This window comes from Corvus kubaryi, unplaced genomic scaffold (genome assembly GCF_017639235.1).
Source record: "Corvus kubaryi isolate FWS band 111438036 unplaced genomic scaffold, C.kubaryi_AGA036_p1.0 37383, whole genome shotgun sequence".
In the NCBI taxonomy this organism is placed as follows: domain Eukaryota; kingdom Metazoa; phylum Chordata; class Aves; order Passeriformes; family Corvidae; genus Corvus; species Corvus kubaryi.
Window position 1 is genome coordinate 1,389,335 of NW_024581125.1, and position 21,035 is coordinate 1,410,369.

Below are 21,035 nucleotides of genomic sequence, written 5' to 3' on the forward strand. Positions count from 1 at the left end.
TTGTGGGTTGGGGGCTGGACCCGAGGCTCTCAGAGGGCTTTTCCAGCCTAAGTTCCTCTGTGGATCTGTGCCTTTCTCCTGCCCATCCAGGCCGGTGGTGGCAGCTCAGCAAACACCAAACTGGGACGAAATCAACTTTTTGTCTGAACTATAAAGCTCTGGGTTTTCCCAGCATTTACTGATGGATGCTTAAATACATATTTTGCATTTAGTTTGGCTTGGGATTTACACCGAAGTAAAAATGCGAGTGGCACATTCTTTCTCATAGGGGAAAAAAGGTGGGGGGTTTTTTTCTGGTTACTGATGTTGATTAATCTGATTTGATTGTCTGGCAGTGTTCAGTAAATCAGTGCTTTTTCTGCCTGTAGCTGGGCTTGGTTGTCACACCTTCTCTGTTATCCCCACTCAGGAGAAAAAGAGGGAAAAAACCCTCAAGCCAATGCACTTTATGTTTATTCTTGGAGTTTAAGCTTTAACCTGACAGAACAGTGAGGAGAGGGAATGTTATCTTCGTCAGCTCTTTAAGCTCCTGTCCAAGAAACACTTTCCGAAAGTCAGGACTTCTCAAGGAAGGAAGCTCAATACCCATCGTGGTTCTGTGTAGCTCAGACATTTGACATTTGACAGATATAGCTCTTAGAAGTCTGCAAAATGTCTTCCCTTCTCTGGTTCTGTATTAGAACCATTATTTTGAATCATTACATGGAAACCTTTTAATGTAAGGCTTAATATTGAAGATGCTCATACCCCTGGACAAGTGGGATTCTTCGTCAGGGAGCCCATCCTGTACTCTCATTCTTATGTAGAAGAGCTTAATTTTTAAAGGTTTTTGTTTTGGATGTTTGCAGTTTAAGGTTGATTCAATCTGAAACGTTTGCAGTAAATGCAAGAGCTGGGTTCACACAATATCCTGCAGGAGTTTATGGACTTTGAAAATCACATTGTGTTTGCAGAGAACATTATAAATGGAGAGAGATACTCTCAGGTAAACACAGAGCGAAGCCATAGCACTGCGGGAGCAGAATGCGACGTTTTATAAACTCCTTGATTCGAGTAGTGTGCCTTACAAATTTCATAAGCCCAGTGCATTCCTTGTTTAAGCACTTTATAAGGAAGACTTAAGGAGGGAAATAAATAAGCTTCCCAAATCAGTACACACCTTTATTTTTTCTTAATCTTTTAATCTCAATTGAAATAATCTAAGTTTATCTAATAACGTAAAGGTTTAAACGCGAAGTTGAGGAAGCAAAATGTTAATGTACAGCTACTACGGGGGCAACTCCTGATTTGAGGACTTCTTCTTTGCACATCCACACTTCAGAAGTTCCACTAGATGCCTGTAATAGTTACATTCTTGTGGAATGCATGGCTGAGAGTGCCGTGCTTTGTCTCGTAGGGTCTGGAGGAAGAGCGTGCAAGCCACACGCACCCGGTGCTTTTGTTCCTTCTGGGCCTTAATGAAGTTTCTGTTGCAATTAAGAGCAGAGCAGCTGCCCCACCAAGCGTGGCTGTTGGCGGGCTCAGTTTCCCCCAGCGCAGAGCCTGGAGCGTGGGCTGCTCAGGGGATGTTGTGTATTCCTTACCTGTGCAATCCAACACTTCAAAGCTGCCTCACAGCGCACACGGCTCAAGGAGTGAAAGGAGCCTCTGTGCCGGGCCCTGGGCACAACTTGGGCATTGTTGGGGGCCAGCTGGAGCGCAGAGCCCCAGCCTTCCCTTCCTGCAGGTGGGAGAGCTTCTCCTTTCAAGTGCCTTCATTTGTCACAGTTGATGTCATCCCTTCACGCAGCCGTGGCTGTGCCACCCATGGGCCGGGGCGATGAGGAGGATCCAGTGCACCGGGGGCTTGTCTGATGAGCACCAGAAGGGCCCCGACTTATTTATCCAGCAGCTAGAAAAAGGGCTGGATTAAACTGAAAAATTAAAAAAAAAAAAGTTTGTCGATGGCAGTTACGCCACCTGACACCTCTGAAAGAGAGAGCTTTGTGTTTTAAGAGCTTTGCTTTGCAGCTCTGGGTCTCTGCGATGGGAAAATGTTTGATTTTGCCTTTGATTAAGAGTAGTCTTGGTGTTGCTTCCATTATTTCTTTTCCTTTCTGACACCGCTGCTCGTGGCATACATTACCAGGAAAGCCTTAGCTTTTTCCTGCCTAGCATGATGCAATTAACAGCCAATTCGATGTACAGCAATTATTCTGCTTTAATTGGAAAATGTTAATAGTGAAAGTCTCTTGGTTTTGGTTTTTTTTTTTTTTGCTTCCTCCAAAACACCGATATTAGGGCTTGTCACTGAAGTCTCATGGACTGACAGTGGAGAGTTTCCTAACCTCTTCTCAATTACCACAGAGTGGGTTTGAAGCTTGAAGTTATCCACAGGTTATACAGACGGAAGGTTAAAGTACAGGAGTAGAGACGAGACATCTTTCTGGCTCTGAGCATCTCTTTGAAGAGAGTCAGTTCTTCCTCTCTGTCTTACTTTGCCTATCTTGAAACACAAGGTAAATATTTTAGTAGGAAGTGATTCAGTAAGCCATGGATTCATTATTTTCCAAGTGCCTGGTGACCTGCAGGCTCTATTTCAAAGCAAAATGTTGTTAAATGAGGATTTTTTAATGCAATGAGAGCACAATGCTGATGGTTAGATCAGGGTGGAGCTCTCTGTGTAATTAAGGTGAATTTATTATGCATCTCATTTGGATCTAAACTAGGATTTGCCACATATTTGTATGTACCTGACTGTGATGGAGCTCGCTCACCCAGGCAGGATGTGTTCTTCAAGTGTGCTCCAAGTGGCTGTTTGTTCCCACATCACCATTCCTTGGGATGGTCCTGGTGGGTTTGCCAGATTCATGGTGCTGCAGTTGGCAGCTGTTCTTGAGATGTCTGATGATCTACCTGGCTTCAAAAGGGGGAGATAGAAACCAGTCACAGCATGAATCACAGGAGGGTTTGGGTTGGAAGGGCCTTAAACACCATCCTGTTCCAGCCTTCCACTAGGCCAGGCTGCTCCCCAAACTGGCCCAGGGAGCCCAACACGTGACCTGGAATTGAACCAGGAGGTTCTGCCCTGAGGTTTGTCTTCAAAAGGACCATCCATCTCCTTTCTCCCTCGTGGGGAGGGAACAAATTCCCTGAAATGAGCAAGTTACCTGCAATAAATGCCCGTCATTTCTGCCTTTTGTACTGCCTTTCACCTCTCTGTTGCACATCACAGTTGATGGCCAGGGGAAACAACAACACCCACCCATCGTACACCCAGTTGGGAGCAATTCAGGGTGACACCACATAGGGCTCACAGGGCTGCTGCTGCCCAGTGAAAACGTTCTGCCAGAAAAATTAGAGAATTCCCTCTATGTCTCGACTGTAGGTCTGTGCAGCAGGAGCCACGAAGTTAGTTTGCCTTGGGATGTGGTGGCATCCTGCAGCATCCCAGACTTGCAGCTCTTTCCTGGTTTGTTGTCCTTACGTGTTCAAACAACTTGTCAGGCTTGATCTTTCCACGGGGCACGTTCACATCCAGTGAGAGGCAGGGAGCGCAGAGATGCGTCTGTAGCGGGGGATGAGATAAATTAACAAGCCCTGCTCGCTCAGGGAGTAGTTTATATCATCCCTGCCCCTGACCCAAACCTGCTGCAAGGCAAGATGTGTGGAGGAAGATTAGGATCTCAGGTTGCAGGTCATCTGAAACACAGTCTTTGCTTTGCTTGTCACCATCCTGGCAACACGGGAGAGAATCATGGAGGAAATGGCTGTGTCCTCTCCTTGTGTCAGCTGGTGAATTCCTTATGGATATGAGGAGCTTCCTTTGAAAGGGAGCTTCTTTTCTTCCTAGCAATCCTTCAGGTTCCAGGGAGCGGGATGCTGTTTCGCCAGCACTGTAATGTGTTGCTCCTGAGGAGGGAAAATGGACTTTAGTGGGGTTTTTTAAGAGCTGTTGTTGCGTTTCTGCTCTCACGCTTCCTTCAGGACGGCCCAGCGCTGCACGTTGGTAGGGAATGAGCTGGAGGTGGCGTGGCTTCCCTTTAGATAAGGGAGATGGTAATGAGGGTCTTTCCAAAATTACTGAAGCCTTCCAATATCTGTGCCTGGCCATCTTGAGACTGATCTTCTCTCCCAAGGCTGTGGGTGATGTACCTCCTTTGCCACAAAGTGGAAGTGATGCTCTCAGGCCAAATGTGCCCAGAGGTCTGGTCACTTGAGGTGCTGCCACACAGCAAGAGCCGGACCCTCCAAAAGCAGGGAGATCCCTCTTTTTTTGTCAAGAAGGAAGCTTTGTTTTCCTTATTTACTTGAAATTGCTCTTAAAGGAAAGGAGTCATTCCTGAGGGGGGCTTCCTGAGGATGACAGAACAGCTTTGAGAACTGCAGGCTCTGGGCACAAAGCTGCAAAAATGGGAGATGCCGTGGAAGGGGAAGACTCCTGAGGCTCTTTGATCTCCATCCCCCAGTTCTGCTCAGAGCTTCCTTTGATTTCCTTCAGTGCAGCAGGTTAATTTAAGCCCTCCATAGCTTGAGTGTCCGAGCTGAACTCAGCTCAGCGACGACCACATGCACCTAATTCCTCCCGAAGGTGTGAGCTCTCTGTACTTGACAAATATTTGCTGCTTTTTTTCATCCTGGAAGCTGCAATCTCATGCTACCCCTTCTCCCCCGCTCCCAAGTGTTTATTACATCCCCAGACTTGTGCCAAGCTGCAGTTCTGACAGGATTTTAATGTCAGTCCTGTACATCTGTGCCTGACTCCGTCCTTCCGCAGTCGCTGTGCGATTGCAGCATCCCTTTAACTTCGGTCTGAGGCAGAGGAGGAAGATAAAGAACTTGATAGAACATTTATGGTAATAGCTGTAAAGGGAAGCTGGAGAGCAGTGGATTTCACAGCCAGAAAAATCTCAGCTCGGGGAAATGGGTCTGAAATACAAACTACAGATAGTTATAGTCTCTTGCTTCTCCTGTTGAAATAAAAGGATTGCTTTTCTCACCTTTATTTAAAACACACGTGTGGAAGATGAAAGTGTCCAGCTATTTTTTTATTATTCAGTCCACCAGCTACCGACATCTTTGCCTTATTTCATTTCAGCACTAATGGCATAGTGAAAGTTCTGAAACACCCTCTTTGGATTCAGCCTTCCTTGGGTCGCAGCAAAGATTCCTGCTGCAAGCAGAGCTGTTGCTGTTGTTTTCGTCATCAGCGCTTTCTTTCTCCTCTTGAACCTGGTGCTATTAATTGTGTTGCTGCTTCTGCTCTTTAATTGATCCCATTCACCGCTCCCGCTTTTGTAACGTCTGACTTCTTGTCACTTCGGCAAATCAAAAACCCAAATTAATCAATCTCCAGCCACTTGAGAATAAGGCCGTGTTGGGGAGCTGGGCTTGACAAAAAAGTCTAATTTCACTTTGAAAGCCTGTTGGAAAATTTTAACAAGAAGATGCAAGAAAAATGTAAACCAGATCAAGCTCGACTTTGGTCTGCGGAGAATAGCGTCACCTGTTGAGTTTGTTTCAAGTTTTTGTAAATAGGTGATTTGACAAAAATATGAAATAAATCAAAAGACACGAAGATAGAAGGGGTCAGAATATCCTTGGTTCCGCTGCAGATGGTTACACAGGAGAGAGGGTTGTGTGTGTGACAGAGAGAATAGGAGCCGTGGGCCAACGACGAAGCTCCGCTCTTGGACTTTTGTGTCCCAGCCTTTGTGCTGTGCTATTCCCGTACCTCACATGTTGTCTCTTTTCCTGCTTTTTCCACCCCCAGCTCCTTTACCCTGGCCTGGGGTGCTCACAGTGGCTTATTTTCCCTCATTTCCTTGGCCTCCTTGGCTCCTGTGCTGGCATCTCCTGCACCTCTGCTCTGTCGGGTGCCGCAGGTGCTGAAGGAGTTGTATCTCGGACAGGTTTGGTGCAGGGGCTTGGGAATTCGGGATGTGAGGTAGTTGTTTTTCTGTCCTAGGGGCACCAGGAAGCACAGTCTGGGTTTGGATTGAGTTTCAGACAGTTCAGGGTTGGGGGTGTTCACCTGGAGAAGAGAAGGCTCTGGGGACACCTGAAAGCCCCTTCCAGTGCCTAAAGGGGCTCCAAGAGAGCTGGAGAGGGACTGGGGACAAGGGATGGAGGGACAGGACACAGGGAATGGCTTCCCAGTGCCAGGGGGCAGGGATGGATGGGAGATTGGGAAGGAATTGTTCCCTGGGAGGGTGGGCAGGCCCTGGCACAGGGTGCCCAGAGAAGCTGTGGCTGCCCCTGGATCCCTGGAAGTGTCCAAGGCCAGGCTGGAAGGGGCATGGAGCAGCCTGGGACAGTGGAAGGTGTCCCTGCCCATGGCAGGGGTGGAGTGGGATGATCTGTTGGGTCAGTTCCAATTCTGTGGTTCAGTGATGATTCTGTTAACTTCCTACCCTTTCCAGATCCAGGTGGACCCTCACAAAGTTCTTAGGGGACACAAATGGAGTTGTTTCTGAGATCCATTTGATGAGCACAGGCAGCTTCCAAACAACAAAACAATAAAAAGATAGGAAGTGGGAACTGGCTGGAAAGTTACCTTGTACAAAACACGTGTAACACTGGGAGAGGATATCAAATTGTATCAAACAGCAAATAAAGCCCAGTACAACAGCACAGCCCTTGAGACTCTTCTGAGGATTGGTTTTCATTTCATGTTCTGTCTCTTAACTCTGGGTTGTAGTTGTAGACAAAGTGCTTCTCCTGTTCCACCCCTCCTTTCTTCTACCACAGTTTGTTGTGCTTGGAAGGAATTTCTCTCATGACCATAATTGCAAAATGGATCTTGGAGAGAGGCAGACGTGGGACTTCTTTGTGGAGTAAAAGCTGCATCGGCTTTTTTGTTTTGTTTGGTAAATTCTAGCAAACGAGGGTTGGGCTTGCACAGGCAGAAGGATCTGTGTCTTATTCCACGTGTCCTGCACCTGTAGAGAAAAATGACCTTGCGAAGAGCAGAGTGGTGGGGTTTTTATGTCCCATCCCTTCATAACTTGAGGGGTGTTCGGTCACCAAGTGTCACTTGTTGCTTGTGGGCATGGGCTGAGATACTGCACATACTTGTACAGGGATGGCCACGACCCTGGAAGTGTTCCAGGCCAGGCTAGACAGGGCTTGGAACAACCTGGGATAGTGGAAGGTGTCCTGTGGCAGGAGTTGGGGTTTAAGGTCCCTTCCAAGCCAAATGATTCTGCGATGTGGCTGTGTCAGCTCTCCCTTCCAGCTGAAGGAGTTAATAATTGCAGTGGGGAGGGATGGAGGGCAGGGAGGAAAGCTCCTGGCTGCTGGGAGAGGCCATGGGCATCTCTGGCTCACTGCTGTAGGTCACAGGCGTGGGCTGAAAGACGAGGATGCTCCGTTTTGGGGGAGGAGACATTTTTCAGCAGCTTTTTGCTGCACATCACTTGGAAACGGTTGCAAAAACGAGGATGTGCTGGTCAGGACAACCCCAGCTACGTGGCAAGGGGAGAGTTTTGTCCTTAGTGTCGTGTAATGGAGCCATGACCATCATCAAGGGAAGCTGTGCCCGTTCAGTCCATCAAGAGCCGCAGAGCTAATGATGGGCTGGGCAGATAATCGGGGGAGAGTTAATTGTAAGGTTCGATATGGCATCTTGTCAGCAGAGATAAGTTGTCACGTTTTCCACTTGAGCTGAAACTAAATGATTGTAAAATAAGTTATGAGTGTCCTTGGGCCTGTCTGCCAGAATGATGGCTAAGAATACATTCCTGGCCCATCAGTCTCAAGCAGCCCGCTTGATATTTATGCGAACTGAATGTTATTTTATTCCCCCTCTAGTCATGCTTGTCAGCTTCCCGAGTGAAAAGTGAAACTGCTGCTTTGACTCATACTTCAAGTATTGAAGCTCGGAGAGGCTGCAGATTGTTATTATTATTACCAGTATTATATATTTTTTCGGGTGTGTGTTGAACATTGATGCCCGATTGGGAAGAACTAATGGCTGACATTGAACGTGCGGGATGGCTGGAAAACAGCCCATCCCAGCCCAGTGGAACGCAGCTTATGAGTTCCAGTGCCTCTGTCAAAGCTGGTTGAGATGGGGAGTAATGAGGCGCTTGCTTTTTTAATTTGCCGTGCCTTTTTCCTTGCCTTTTTTTCCCTCCTTTTTTTTCCTTTTTTTTTTTTAATGTATTTAACAGTGCTGGCAGTGGTCGTCTGTTCTCAGGCGTGGTAATTGATACCAAATAAAATGCATTATTTGTATTCAGTCGGGAGGATGAAATTGCATTCAGCGGGCTGAAGCCTGAACTCATTTACAGTTTCCCAAAGCCCGGGCTTTCAGGAGCCCTCTTTTCAATTTGAAGAATACCTTGTCAGGCAAGAGAAGGAGTGGGAAATGGGAGAGCACAGCGTGGAAGCCCAGCGCCTTTTGATTGCTCATATTTTAAACCAGGGGAATGTTAAATAACTCCCGTCTTCAAAGGGTGGGCTCGGAAACCGGGAATCGGGGCAGTAACGCACCGACAATATCGGCTCGGCTCCCTTTACGAGGGATCGACGTTGCCTCGCTGGTTGAGGGGGAGGGAAAGCTCCAGGCTTCCACTTCAGAGCAGTTTGACCCAAGGACAGCAGGTTATTACCTGCAAGGGGCTGTGGATGGCGAGGATTTACCACGGGAGGTTAATTCTTCAGCTCTCCCGACGCCAGGCATCAAACCCTGTACGTCCCTCGTTTGTCAGAGCTCACGAGCAGGTTTTGTTGGGGGGATTTACAGCCTCCAAATTAGACAGAGCTGCCACCAGTGTGTGGATCTACCCTGATGGTTTTTAACAGGATGTGTTCCGTGGCGTTGCCTCAGGATTGTGTGGTTCCTTCACTGTTTGATGGGCCCAGGGCGTGGTGGTTGATGCTGCAGGTGCATGAGGTGGTGAACACGGATGGGTTCAATTGTTTCTAAAGTGCAAGCTGGGAATGAGTGGGGAAAAGTGGAGCATTTGGAATCACAGAATCCCAGAAAGGTTTGGATTGGAAGGGATGTTAAACATCATCTAGTTCTGACGCCTCAGAGGGGGACACCTTCCACTAGCCCGGGTTGCTCCAAGCCCCATCCAGCCTGGCCTTGGGCACTTCCAGGGATCCAGGGGCAGCCACGGCTTCTCTGGGCACCCTGGGTTTTTTCCCTTCTTTTTAAGTCTCAACATAGGAAACCTCCAGAATCAAGCTGGATGTCAATATTTGGGACTGGCAGTAACCCCACTGCATCTGTGCTCATGCCTTTGTGTTTCTGGCACCCTCTTCTGCATCTTCTTCCCGTGTCATGGATCCAAAGGGATCTGTGTCCCCTTGGCCAAGAGGATTCCCACCAGGATTCTCACCTGGGTTTGCCTTCCTCCTCCCCTTGAGAGACAGCAAACTCAGCCAGGAAAGCCACTTGCACCAGTTACGGGGCAAATCTTTAAAATCTCCTACACTGATACAGAGTAAGCACATCCCCATGATTCCCTTTGGGGTTAAATTCTTGGGAACTGGTTTCAAGCTAGTGGATGTAGGGAAAAGAGCAGAAATCCTTAATATAAAGATTAATGTGTGATTTGGTCTCTCTTGCCAGGCAATTAGCTACATAATTTATCCCCCACTAATAACTTAGAGCACAACTGTGCTTAGGGGGTAATTAGTAAATAAACTTTATTAGGAAGGAAAAGAAACCAAAATAGGTTGGGTTTTGTCAGATAGGCAGTTCTGTGGGAATTTAACTATGCAAAAAAAAATCAAAAGGTGTTTTTAAAATATTTTTGTGATTTTCATATTAGTTAAACTGATACGTGTTCCTGTTACTACACTTAAGCTTTATATTAAGGATTTTTGTTCTGTTCCCCATGTCTGCTATTCTGAAACCAATCACCAAGTATTTAACCCCAAAAGGCAGTCGTGGGAATGTATTTGCTGAATATCTGTCTAGGAGATTTTAAGGATATGGCACATAAGTGCAGTCCTGATATTGCACTGAAGTGCAATATGGTATTTAAGTAAGGTTCTGGAAATGGCTTCACTTTCCATAATAGCAAGCACTTTCCTTTTAAAGTGTAGGTTTTATGCTGAATTTTATAATTAAAATCCAAACCAAGCTAGTAATTAAACAAAAATCATATTACCAACCTTGGGGGGAAAATCCTGGATTAAGGTTACTTGAGTATTTACTCTGTAGAAGGATCCAGTTCTTAAAATTGTTGGAGTTAATAAAGCAGGAAACTGAACAGAGTAACGTGGGATTATTTATTTTCCTTGGCAGCAGGTAGGAAGTGACTCTTTATCACACAATTATCACCTGTACCAGGTGTACATTACCTTATTTTCCCACCTTTGTTGCCATCGCCTCCATCACAGCGTGTGCCTGTCTGATATTAATGACAGCAGAGAACATCCAGAGGATGCAGGGATATCTCTGTTCCATTATCTGTTAAAACATCCCAAGTGTTACACGAGTTGATGTGAGGTGTGGGAAGATCTTTGGAGGAAAGAAGAATTGGAAGCAATAACGTGTTTTCCCATTGGTTTCGTGCATTCCAGCTGGCCTGCTCCTAAAATTGATGCTGAGTCCTGTTACTCTAACAGGATTTACATCAGCACTTCAGCCAAGTTGGGCTTTTTTGGTTCCTTTTTGAGCAAAATAATGGATATTGTTTGGAGCATCTCCCGAATGAGCTCAAGAACGTATCTGCGAGGTCGTACAGCCAGGGGTTGTAGCTTGGGTTCCAACCATCACCCATTTCAATCTCGCAGCATTTTTATGTTTCTTCCCTTTTTTCCCCCCCCCCCCCCCCCAATGCAGACACCGGCCTGGGAGATTCGGTGTGTTCCAGCCCCAGTATATCCAGTACTACCAGCCCCAAACTGGACCCCCCTCCTTCCCCCCACGCCAACAGAAAGAAGCACCGCCGGAAGAAAAGCACAAGCAACTTCAAAGCTGATGGGATCTCGGGCACAGCTGAAGGTAGGTTTCAAAAAAATTCAAGCCTGAATTTTGAAAAATGCCATTCCAAAGAGTGTTGTTAGCTCAGCCACAGCCTCGGCTCTGAATGCACGAGGGAAAGGGAATGGTGAGAAATTAAAGACTGAGCTTTTAATGATGGAGCTGAATCGTCTGAGGCATCACGGCGCTGAATTCAGCTGCCTGAAATGTGTTCAGAACCTTTTTCTTTTTTTTTTTTAAATCAATCAGAATCCCCAAGTTAATGTGGAGCATCATTAGGTGTTGAGGTAAGGAAGAGGCACACTTGGAATGTGAGCAAGGAGGAAAAATTGATGTTCACTCCGTAGCCCCCAGATCACGTCAGAACTTGTGTGGTTTTTTTCAGTATTATTAAATCTTGTGTTATCACATCTCCTTAGGCTCATCCTGAGCTCTAGAATGGCCAGCACTTCTGATGCCTCTCGTTGTTTGAATATTCAGCTGCTCGTGGAAAGCTTGTGTTATTTGAGGATAAAAGGGAAAAGGGGAGAGTTTAAATGTTTGGGTTCTTTTTTTTACGAGCCAGAAAGCAGAAGCCAAAAAGAACTTCTTTTTCTCCCTTAGTTTAGCTTACTATTTCCACACTGCTGTAGCTGTTCAATGCCCTTCTGAAGGGGTAACAATGTGTACAGGAGCCAGATATGATATAAAACATGCTTGCAGCTTTAGAAGAGAAGAAAAGAAACATGCTAGGATTCAACCAAAAGAGCTCCAGAAAAAAAAAAAAGATGAACAAGGGTGGTTGGAAGGCTCAGAAACTGGGGAGTCAACACATAAGGAGAGATGAAAAAGGGAGACAATGGAATAACATTGTGGGAAAAGGGGAGTGTTGAGTAAGAAAGAGATGTGGTTGTAAGCATGGGAGAGTAAAAAACAGCTAATTCTGTTTCAAAGAATGTTGGAACAAGTTCTGAAAAGAGGATGACAATTGCAGACAGCTGAAGAGACATTAAAAATAGGTGTGATAATAGTATACAACCGAGAAGGGGCATGTTAACTACTACTTAGTCATCCTTATTTTCCATTTATTTAATTTCTCAATTGCACTTCTATCACATCCGGAATTTATTTCCCCAGCTATCTATACAAATCCTTTTTTAAAAAGCCATCAGCTTTTTTTTCATAACAGCTCCTGTTGTGTTCTCTTTCCAGTCATTTAACTATCTTTGCTGTTAGTTTCCCCCTAGTTTATGGCCCGAAGCCAAATTTTAGTTCAACCTTTCATTTTTAATTTGTCCTTTTTCCTTTTTTTCTTCCTTTTAAAGAAGCCCTTTTACACCACTTATTTTCATACCTCAATGGCAAATTACAGAGGGGATTTTTCAGAGCGTTCACCATTGGCCCAAGAATATTTTGTTGAAGTCACTATGAATCAAGACCAGCTGGATATCGAGAGCCTTTGAAAAATCTCTTTCTGAGCAGTTAATAGGTGTATGTTTTCCTTCTCCTGGGGAGATTATTTTCACAAGGCACTGGAGCTGGAGCCTGTGTGGTCCTGGGCTGCAGGAGGGAGCACTGGGGGGTTTGCAGTTGGGTCTCTTTTCCCTGATGTCCCTATTCTGATTGCAGAGTCCATCCTTCAGTCCTCCTCTGTTTTGCTCTTCCTCTTCTCCTCGCCTTCCAGCATTGCACTGTGTTACCTGAAATCCTCTTGCAGTAACTCAGCAAAATTGTCCCCTCTCCTAGAAATGGGATCAGTGTGCTCCTAGAAAGGCAAGAAGTTGTTGGCAACTCAGTAACACACAGGGAGCCTTAAAGGGAGTAGAATCATTTGGGATGGAAAAGCCCTCTGAGATCATGGAGTCCAACCATGCCCCCAGCACTGCCAAGGCCACCACTAATCCATGTCCCCAAGTGCCACATCTACACATCTTCTGAATCCTTCCAGGGATGGGGACGCCACCGCTGCCCTGGGCAGCTGGGCCAGGGCTGGACAGCCCTTTCTGTGAAGACGTTTTCCCCAATATCCAATTTAAACCTCCCCTGGCCCAGCCTGAGGCCGTTCCCTCTCCTCCTGTCCCTGTTCCCTGGCAGCAGAGCCCGATTTCCCCCCCGGCTGCCCCCTCCTGTCAGGGACTTGTGCAGAGCCACAAGGTCCCCCCTGAGCCTCCTTTGCTCCAGGCTGAGCCCCTTCCCAGCTCCCTCAGCCGCTCGTGGGGCTCCAGGAGCCCCAGCTCCAGCCCCAGCTCCCCAGCTTCGTTCCCTCCTCTGGTCACCCTCCAACAGCACCAATGCCTCCTTTTACAGTGTTTGTACCTCTGCATGAGCCCATCCTTTGACCTGCCTCTTCCCACATATCTTCTAGGGTGAGCACTCTGTTCTGTTTGGGACTTGCAGTTGTGTCTTGGGAGGGCCCCAGTGGTCGTTAAACTCTTTAATTTTACAACATCTCTTTTCAAGCGCAGCCCGGTGAAAAGCAGCGGTTTGGCCACAAGGGCAGAATCAGGAGTTTCCACGCAGGGCTCTGGGCATCCCAGAGCTCTGGGCATCCTTCAGCAGACAGCTAATCTGGCTGGTCCTTGAATCCCTAGCAGGGCTGGGAGGGGATGGCTGACAGCGAGGACAGGCAGCCTCGTCTGTCAGTGGGAGCTGAAGGAGAAGGCAATGAGGCGTGCTCCAGCTCCCTGTCCTTTTAGGAGAAGGGCGTCTCGCAAAGAGTAATAGTGGTTGTAGATTCCCATTAAGGATGTCCTAGCAAGACTCACAAAGGCTGGGGGGGTTGCTCTTTCCCAATCCTGGCGTGTGGGCCCTTGCAGCCTTTGGATTTTCTGCTACTTGTATTGGTGCAAGGCAGAATCACCGAATCGTTGAGGTTGGAAAAGGCCTCGAAGATCCTCGAGTCCAACCAGGTTCAGGCTGTTCTGGGTACTTTCTCCAAGTAGTTGAATGTCAGAGGAGTTTGGGTTGGATCTCAGGGAAAGGTTCTTCCCCCAGAGGGTGCTGGGCAGTGCCCAGGCTCCCCAGGGAATGGGCACGGCCCCGAGGCTGCCAGAGCTCCAGGAGCGTTTGGACAGCGCTGTCAGGGATGCCCAGGGTGGGATTGGTGGGGGGTCTGTGCAGGGCCAGGGGTTGGATCAGCGATCCTTGTGGGTCCTTTGCAACTCAGGATATTCTGATTCTGTAATTTTCACATCTGTCTTGCACTTCGAAGCCGTTTTCAGTTCCAGTTATTTCCTTGTTCTCCAGCGCTTGGCTACAAATCTGTCCAGTGACCTAAAAGATTTGTCTTCCCCCACCACCACCTAGATTTAAACCCTCAGAGGATTACTGCACTTTTGAAGACCACAAATCCAAATCAGACAGTCAGAGAAGATGTTCTGGGAGATGCAACTTTGATCAAAGTGTTTAAGATGCAGCAGGTGACTTGCTGCAAATGGGCTCCAGAAGCCTGTGGTGACAATTGTGGGAGAACCACATCTTCCTTCCTTCCTTCTGGAAATCCTGAGCTCCACGTGCAAAGGAGGAGGAGGAGGATCCTCCTGCAGTCACTGTTCAGGCAGGTACAATGGATCAGAGTTAAATGGTGTGGGTAATTCTAGATTTTGTGTCGCCTTCCTTTGGCTCCAGGCACGTTTCAAGTGTCAGCTTTCAAACGGGAATTCTGGGTTCCTTCATTTCCGTCTGCACCAAAGCTGAGGTGTTCAATGAGGTTTAAATCTGGTCTTCAGCAAACTCGAGCATTTTCACTGCACTTTGCAGGGCTTTTTTTCCCTCCTTGAACGTGCCTGCTTTGATCATTGACCTCTGCCCAAGTACTCAGATATCACGATGATGGACACTGAGCTCAGGGTGATTCACCAATTCCAAGGACTGATGCTCATCCCTTTTATGCCCTTCCATAAAGGTCATGCTGATTCTTCTCTCTCCACACTATCTGCACATGCACAGCCCTCTCTTTCTGGGATGGGTCCTTTCATCTCCCTTGGTTGATCTTTCTGCAGCTTTTCTGAGACAACAAAAATACTAAAGCACCTGTGTTGCACTTGGACAGAAATTAAAATTCAATTCCTATTTTGGAAAAGCAGATTCTTGTGAATTCTCTTTTTTTTTTTTTTCCCCAGAGCAGTGAAACCCAGGGAGAAGTTTTTTAGTTCTCTGTGCAGAACTTGTCACTGAAAAAAATCCCTCGGTGTTTTTGAGGGTAGCAGCAGGAATGCTTACATTAGGCAAGGTGCCAGCAACCAGCAGGTTTTTTTCCCACCATGCTGCCTGAAGTTGCTCGGAGCAGGATTAGACAGAGCTGTGTTTCAAAGAGGAATGGCTGCTTGGAGCCTCATCTGTTTGGGTCCCCTTGTGCTGCTGCACTTACAGGAACAGCCAGGGATGATAGGAAGGCTTTTCAGCTGCAAAACAAGCAGGAAAATTAAAAGGCTTTCTTGGAAATGCTCTTCACAGAAAGATCTTTCCCAGTGTTTATTTTTCTTACTCTTGTTGGTTTTAAAGCCTCATGGCTATGCCAGCTTGAGCCTGCCTCCCCTCCATCCATCACTGGGATTTTAGGAAAGCCCCAGGCTGCCTTTCAGCACTGGGATCATCCCTGCTCTCCAAGTTTTACATTTACAGGAGATCCAGCCAGTGGGGCCAGCACTGCTGTCTGCTATAGGGTCAGCCCAGCCACATCCCAGTGGGATGGGAAAATCCACTCCTTCCCTCAGGGAGACCACGGGATCATGGAATGGTTTGGGTTGGAAGGGACATTAAAGCCCATCCATTCCACCCCTGCCATGGGCAGGGACACCTCCCACTGTCCCAGGCTGCTCCAAGCCCCATCCAATCTGGCCTTGGACACTTGCAGGGATGCAGGGGCAGCCCCAGCTTCTCTGGGCACCCTGTGCCAGGGCCTGCCCACCCTCACAGGGAAGAGAATTTATCTCCCTTCTCAGCATCCTGGGGCAAAACCCCCCAGCTCTGCATTCCGCTGGGAAATGGCGCTTGAGGAGCAGGAAATGTGAGCAGCAACTTGGTAGACTTTTCCAAACTCTCAGAAATCCATGTTCTTCTTCATCATTTGTTTCTAAAGAAGTTTTGAAGGACAAAGGAGGACCTTTTATGTTTCTTCTCAGAACTGCTTTCTTAACACAAAGGTATTTGTTCTCTGCCCCTTGTGCAGTAATTGCTTTTCCTGGTGCTTTGCTGCTCTGTGCAGTCTGGACCCAACTCCAGGTTTACACTTCCTGGCTTTTAGCTAAAGGAGAAACCCCAGTTTACTGAGAAATCATTTTTTTTTTTGGCTTTTCCTGGGGTAAACTGGTAAAGGTATTTAAAAGATTCTTGTTTTTTAAAGCACACGTGTTTTGTGTCACTGAGCATTGAAAATGAGCCCTAGTTAAGTGGGAAATTAAAATAGATTTGTCAGTTTTCTGTGGATGGAAGAACAAGGTTTAGTGAGGCTTTTCAGTTGTTCTTTCAGCAATAAGCAAAACCATCATTGCTTTCATCTGGTTTCTCCCTGTTGTCCCTTTCAGCCACCCCACAACCAGGAGGACGACGTGAGCTAGGGAAATGCAAGTTCTCTGTAGAACACCTGAAATTTTGCTCTTTTAAATGAATAGCTCAGAAGCAATACAGAAGGTCACTGAAATGCATGGAAACACCTGTGTGCATTTTGCCTGCAGCCTCCCACCCTAAGCTTTCCTGAGCACACTGGTGGTGATCCATTTACCTGCTGGCATCATCCCCTGAAGTGATCTAAACATTCTTGGCTCCACATCGTGGTGTCCTCCACCCAATTTTAACATGCATTTCCTTGGGTGCAGAGTTTAGGAAGCGTGGTGGCCACACCAAACCAATGAAATTCCATTTCTCTAAAATGTCATTTGGGATTTTTGGAAATTAGTGGAAACACCTCAAGGAGCAAAATCAGGAGCAGATTCTTCCTTTGACAGATGGACTTGATATTGTTAATGCTAATATTTATTTATAATACACTGGATTAAGCACCATGATGAAGGAGGGTATTTTTACCTGCTGCTCTTAGATATATATATATATATTTTTTTTTTTTTTTTTTTTTTTTTTTTTTTGGCTTTTTATGGTCTGGAAGAAACCTTCTGACACTGTCAGAGGACAGCATGTTCACAAACCTTTCCAGCACAAAGAGCCGCAGCATTTTTGCTGCCTTTTCTCTGTAAGGAAGATGTGAAATGTAATATCTTGACCTGCAGCTGCAGCAAGGGCAGAACCACTCACCTACTAAAGAGTTTGTAACCTTTGGAATCGAATCCATTGGATGTCGAGGTCCTTGGATGGATTGTGTTGCTTGAAGTAATGACCAGACCTAAGCTGGCACCAAAACCTCTTCAAGTAAAAGCTGTTTGCAGTCCATTAGAGGATAATTAAGTGTACAACAAACAGGTGTTGCCCATGTAGGAATCCCACAGAAGTTATTGCTGATGATCTTGCCATCCTAATTGTTTTAGCTGATCCCTTTAAATCAGCTCTCAATAATTCCAGCCTGCTGTGTAGTGGTATTGGGGTACAGCAGCAACACAAAGTGTGGAGATAAATCAGAAGGGGAAAACAGTAATTCCTTAATAATTTCCTACTCTTTTTTCTTTTCTTTTTTTTTTCAGTTGTACTCTCCTTACAATGATAAGGGATATCTTAAGCTTTTCCCCTCTAAAAAAATAAATACATAAATATAAAATTCAAAATCCCAAATGCAGACCCAAGTCATACAGAAGAGGAGTATGTTCCCATCCTGTCGGGTACTATTTCTGTGCCTCTTGTGATGGAGGGTTTAGTGAGAGCAGGTTTTGTTTCTATTTCTGGTCTCTTTTAAGTGCCTGAAGTTTTAGAAAGTTCATAGTTTTAAAAAATACTCAGTGCTTAAAGAGAGAGGGATACAAAAGTGGCATTTTGACTACAATGCTGAATGAAGAAACGAAGCATTTATTTGGAACTGGAGGGGTTGGCAGGATGAGCAGATTACTAGGAAGGTTGGGAGGTTTCAAATAGGTTTGTAATTCATTTAGGGCTGCTGCTGAATTCTCTTTGTCTCCAATTTGTTGGCCGTCGTGTCATTTGTGTGGTCCTCCTGTACACGAAACATTTCAGGAATTGCAGCAAATACCATTTTGCTGAATTTCACTGGACACACAAAACCCAACTTCCTAAACCTGGAGTTCAATGAGTTTGCTTTCAGTGAGATTTTAGAAATGTTTCAGTTAAGTATTTGCATCCTCATTTTGTAGCTTATCTCGGAAGAGTCGTGAGCCTTTCCTGATCCACTATTCTCTGCTCTAGCTGCCTTTTGGGAAACAATTTATTTAAATACCCCCCAAATAAAGCAGGTCTTAGGGTTTAGTAGGCATTAAAAATGAGCAGAATACATAGCTGTGTTCTTCCTGCCTGCAAGAGAACTTTAAAAAGAAAACCCAGCAGTGTGTGCCCATATTTGTTGTCCATAATGCCAGGTGCTTGTTTGAGCATCTGAGAGTTTATCCCCTATCCCTGTAAGAACACTCCCAGGCTCTAATTCCTCTGCTCAGCTGTGACTTCATCCACAAGAAACTCAGTCCTGGCCAAGGGCTGTGCACCCAGGAAGCAGGAGGGCAGAAATTAATAAAACCAGCCCGAATCTTCAGAGCCTGACTTTCAACCGAGGCAGAAAGGTCACTTGTTGGGAATCCTCGAGCCTCGGCTGCCGCAGCCTCCCTGACATGAAAGGGTTGCTGCTGAAAGACACTTATGTTGATGCTGAGGAGTGAAAGACAAGGGAGGTGAAGCTCATCTATTGTTTTAACCTACTTCATTGCAGGCTAAACAAGTTGAAAGGTTCCTGCTTCCCTTCAGAAGCGCCGTCAGCCCGGGGTCGGGAGAGGCGGCCGGTTCCGCCTACCTGGTTGAAAGGAAAAGTGTCGCAGTGGTGGTCAGCAGGAAAAGGGGATTCTGGAAAGGTTGAGGCTTGGGATGAATTGGTGGTGGTTGCACACACTGGCATATCTGGAGAGTGAGAGAAAGACAGCACTTCTCTTTATTTTATTTTCTGCATTTCTCGAAAAATTAGTCCCACTTTGAGCACTGCGACAGCAGAAGGGCTTGCTGTGTATCCAGTGCCACGCTGGGATTTGGCCTGATTTTTTGGGGGGAAGGAAGAAGTTTTAAGTAGCTTTGTAATTGAATGAAGACAAGTGGCACCTTAGCATTTCACTGGCTTTGGGTAATTAGTGTCCTCAGCAGTGTGCTGTGAGCTTGACACAGAGACCTCGGTTCTGAAAACAGCTCCTGATGTCCACGAGGTGATGGTTGCAAGGTAGCAAGAAGTGTTTGTAAGCTGTTACTCCTGCTAGAGAAGTTGGTAGTTCTGGTCCTTAAATAAAAATGTCTATTCTACAAGTGCCTTCTAATTTTTCCAGAGTGTAGGGCAATTGCATTTCATTATGAACCTATATACCTAAATTAAAACATCATAAAATTAGGTGATTATGTATTATAAAGCTGCAGCCAGTGAAAAGGCTAAAATCAGGTAATTGTGCTCAGTATAACTTTGTCCTCCTGTTCGCCATGTAACTGACCTCTTGAGGCAAAGTGTCACAAGTTCAATAATCAGGGTATTTTGGTGTAGAGGGAAGATCTGGTTTTTGAAGGATGCCTGTGCACTTGGACTCATCAATCAGCTTGTTGGAACTGAGCTACAGAACTGCAGTGGGAAGCAGCTTCCTTTAAAGAGTGGAAGTCCTAAGTAATTCCCTTCAGAAGCCCTGGTTGTGGAGGTTTGCCATGGATAGCTCAGGCCTGGAATTCAAGGGGGAATGTGTCAGGTGTGATCTACCCAGGGGTTATTAAATGTGATCTTGGCTGATGAGGACTCGTAATCAAGAGGTACACACAGAGCAGAATGTAGAAATAACAACTTGGTAATTCCTTTTTAGTTGTAAACCCCTACATTTTCGTCAATGATGGATTTAATAACAACCTGTAGATGAAGAAATACTTGTGCCCCTTATTGTTTTGATTCTTTGTCACGGTGTTTGTGACATCTTTTAAAAAACACATCCAAAACTGAGGAGAGTGGAGATATACATGAGCAATATTACTAAATATATGGCTGAAAATGCATATATTGGCTGCAGACCGAAAGAGTGAGTTTAGGTCAGATGTTGGGATGGAATTCTTCCCTGGGAGGGTGGGCAGGCCCTGGCACAGGGTGCCCAGAGAAGCTGTGGCTGCCCCTGCATCCCTGGCAGTGCCCAAGGCCAGGCTGGACATTGGGGCTTGGAGCAGCCTGGGACAGTGGGAGGTGTCCCTGCCCATGGCAGGGGGTGGCACTGGATGGGCTTTAAGTTCCCTTCCAACCCACGCCATTCTGGGATCCTGTGGAAATTGAGTCTTTTCATGCAATGATGATGTTCAAAGGGTGGGTTTGAGGAGGAGTCTCCCAGTGGAAGGTGTTTGAAAGGGAGCTAATCCGAGAGGATGGGGTTCTCCTTGGGGAAATCCAGGTGGGGAATGCTGTGGTACAGGGTTTAATCTGCTCTAGTGGAGGTTCTGGAGCTGATGGGAGGTGCTGGGCCTGGAGGAGGTGATGGAGGTGCTGTAGGTGGGAGTTGCTGGAGATGTGGGCAAGGTGGACTTCCCTTCCCCTTAAGCAGTTGTGCCACCACTGGAGCCTTCTCCAGCTGAAAACCACAACTGGAGCCATTCCAGGTCCCGTGCTCTGTGCTGTTGATGTCATCCCTGTGACAGTACTGCAGAGCCCTTTTTATTTCCAGCTCCTGGCCAGTCAGTCACTCCAAACCCATCTTGTTTTGTCAAGTTTTAAACCTTAAATCAGCCGAAGTCCCCGCTGCACATCCACGTGCCCTGTGTGAGGTTTCAGCGCTGAGCTTGCTGTTATGTTTATTTTATACCCTGTGCTTTAATCTCCTGTTTTCTGTCCCTCCACCTTTCTCTTTACAGACCAGTTACTTGTGATAGATGTTATGCATCGTATGTGGTGTGCAACTCCAGGAAGCAGTAGGTAAAAAGGGAAACTTGAACAGGCCTCATCATTGACATTTTCCACCAATTCCCCCCCGACTCTGAAAAAGAAAAAAAAAAAAAAAAATTTAATAAAGGTTTCTTTTGTGAG

General features: G+C 46.3%; 1 protein-coding gene across 17 annotated transcripts in view; it reads left to right on the top strand.

The window, feature by feature from the left end:
* The window catches only part of AGAP1 (ArfGAP with GTPase domain, ankyrin repeat and PH domain 1), a 313,696-nt gene that overhangs the window by 219,024 nt on the left and 73,637 nt on the right, over nucleotides 1-21,035 (top strand). For 13 of the 17 annotated variants that reach the window (XM_042035324.1, XM_042035325.1, XM_042035327.1 and 10 more), the window contains one exon: nucleotides 10,784-10,945. The exons of the other annotated variants lie outside the window; for them this stretch is intronic. In XM_042035324.1, coding sequence (XP_041891258.1) covers nucleotides 10,784-10,945 — 162 coding nt within the window. The remainder of the gene's footprint in view (nucleotides 1-10,783; nucleotides 10,946-21,035) is intronic. 17 annotated transcript variants of the gene reach the window in all.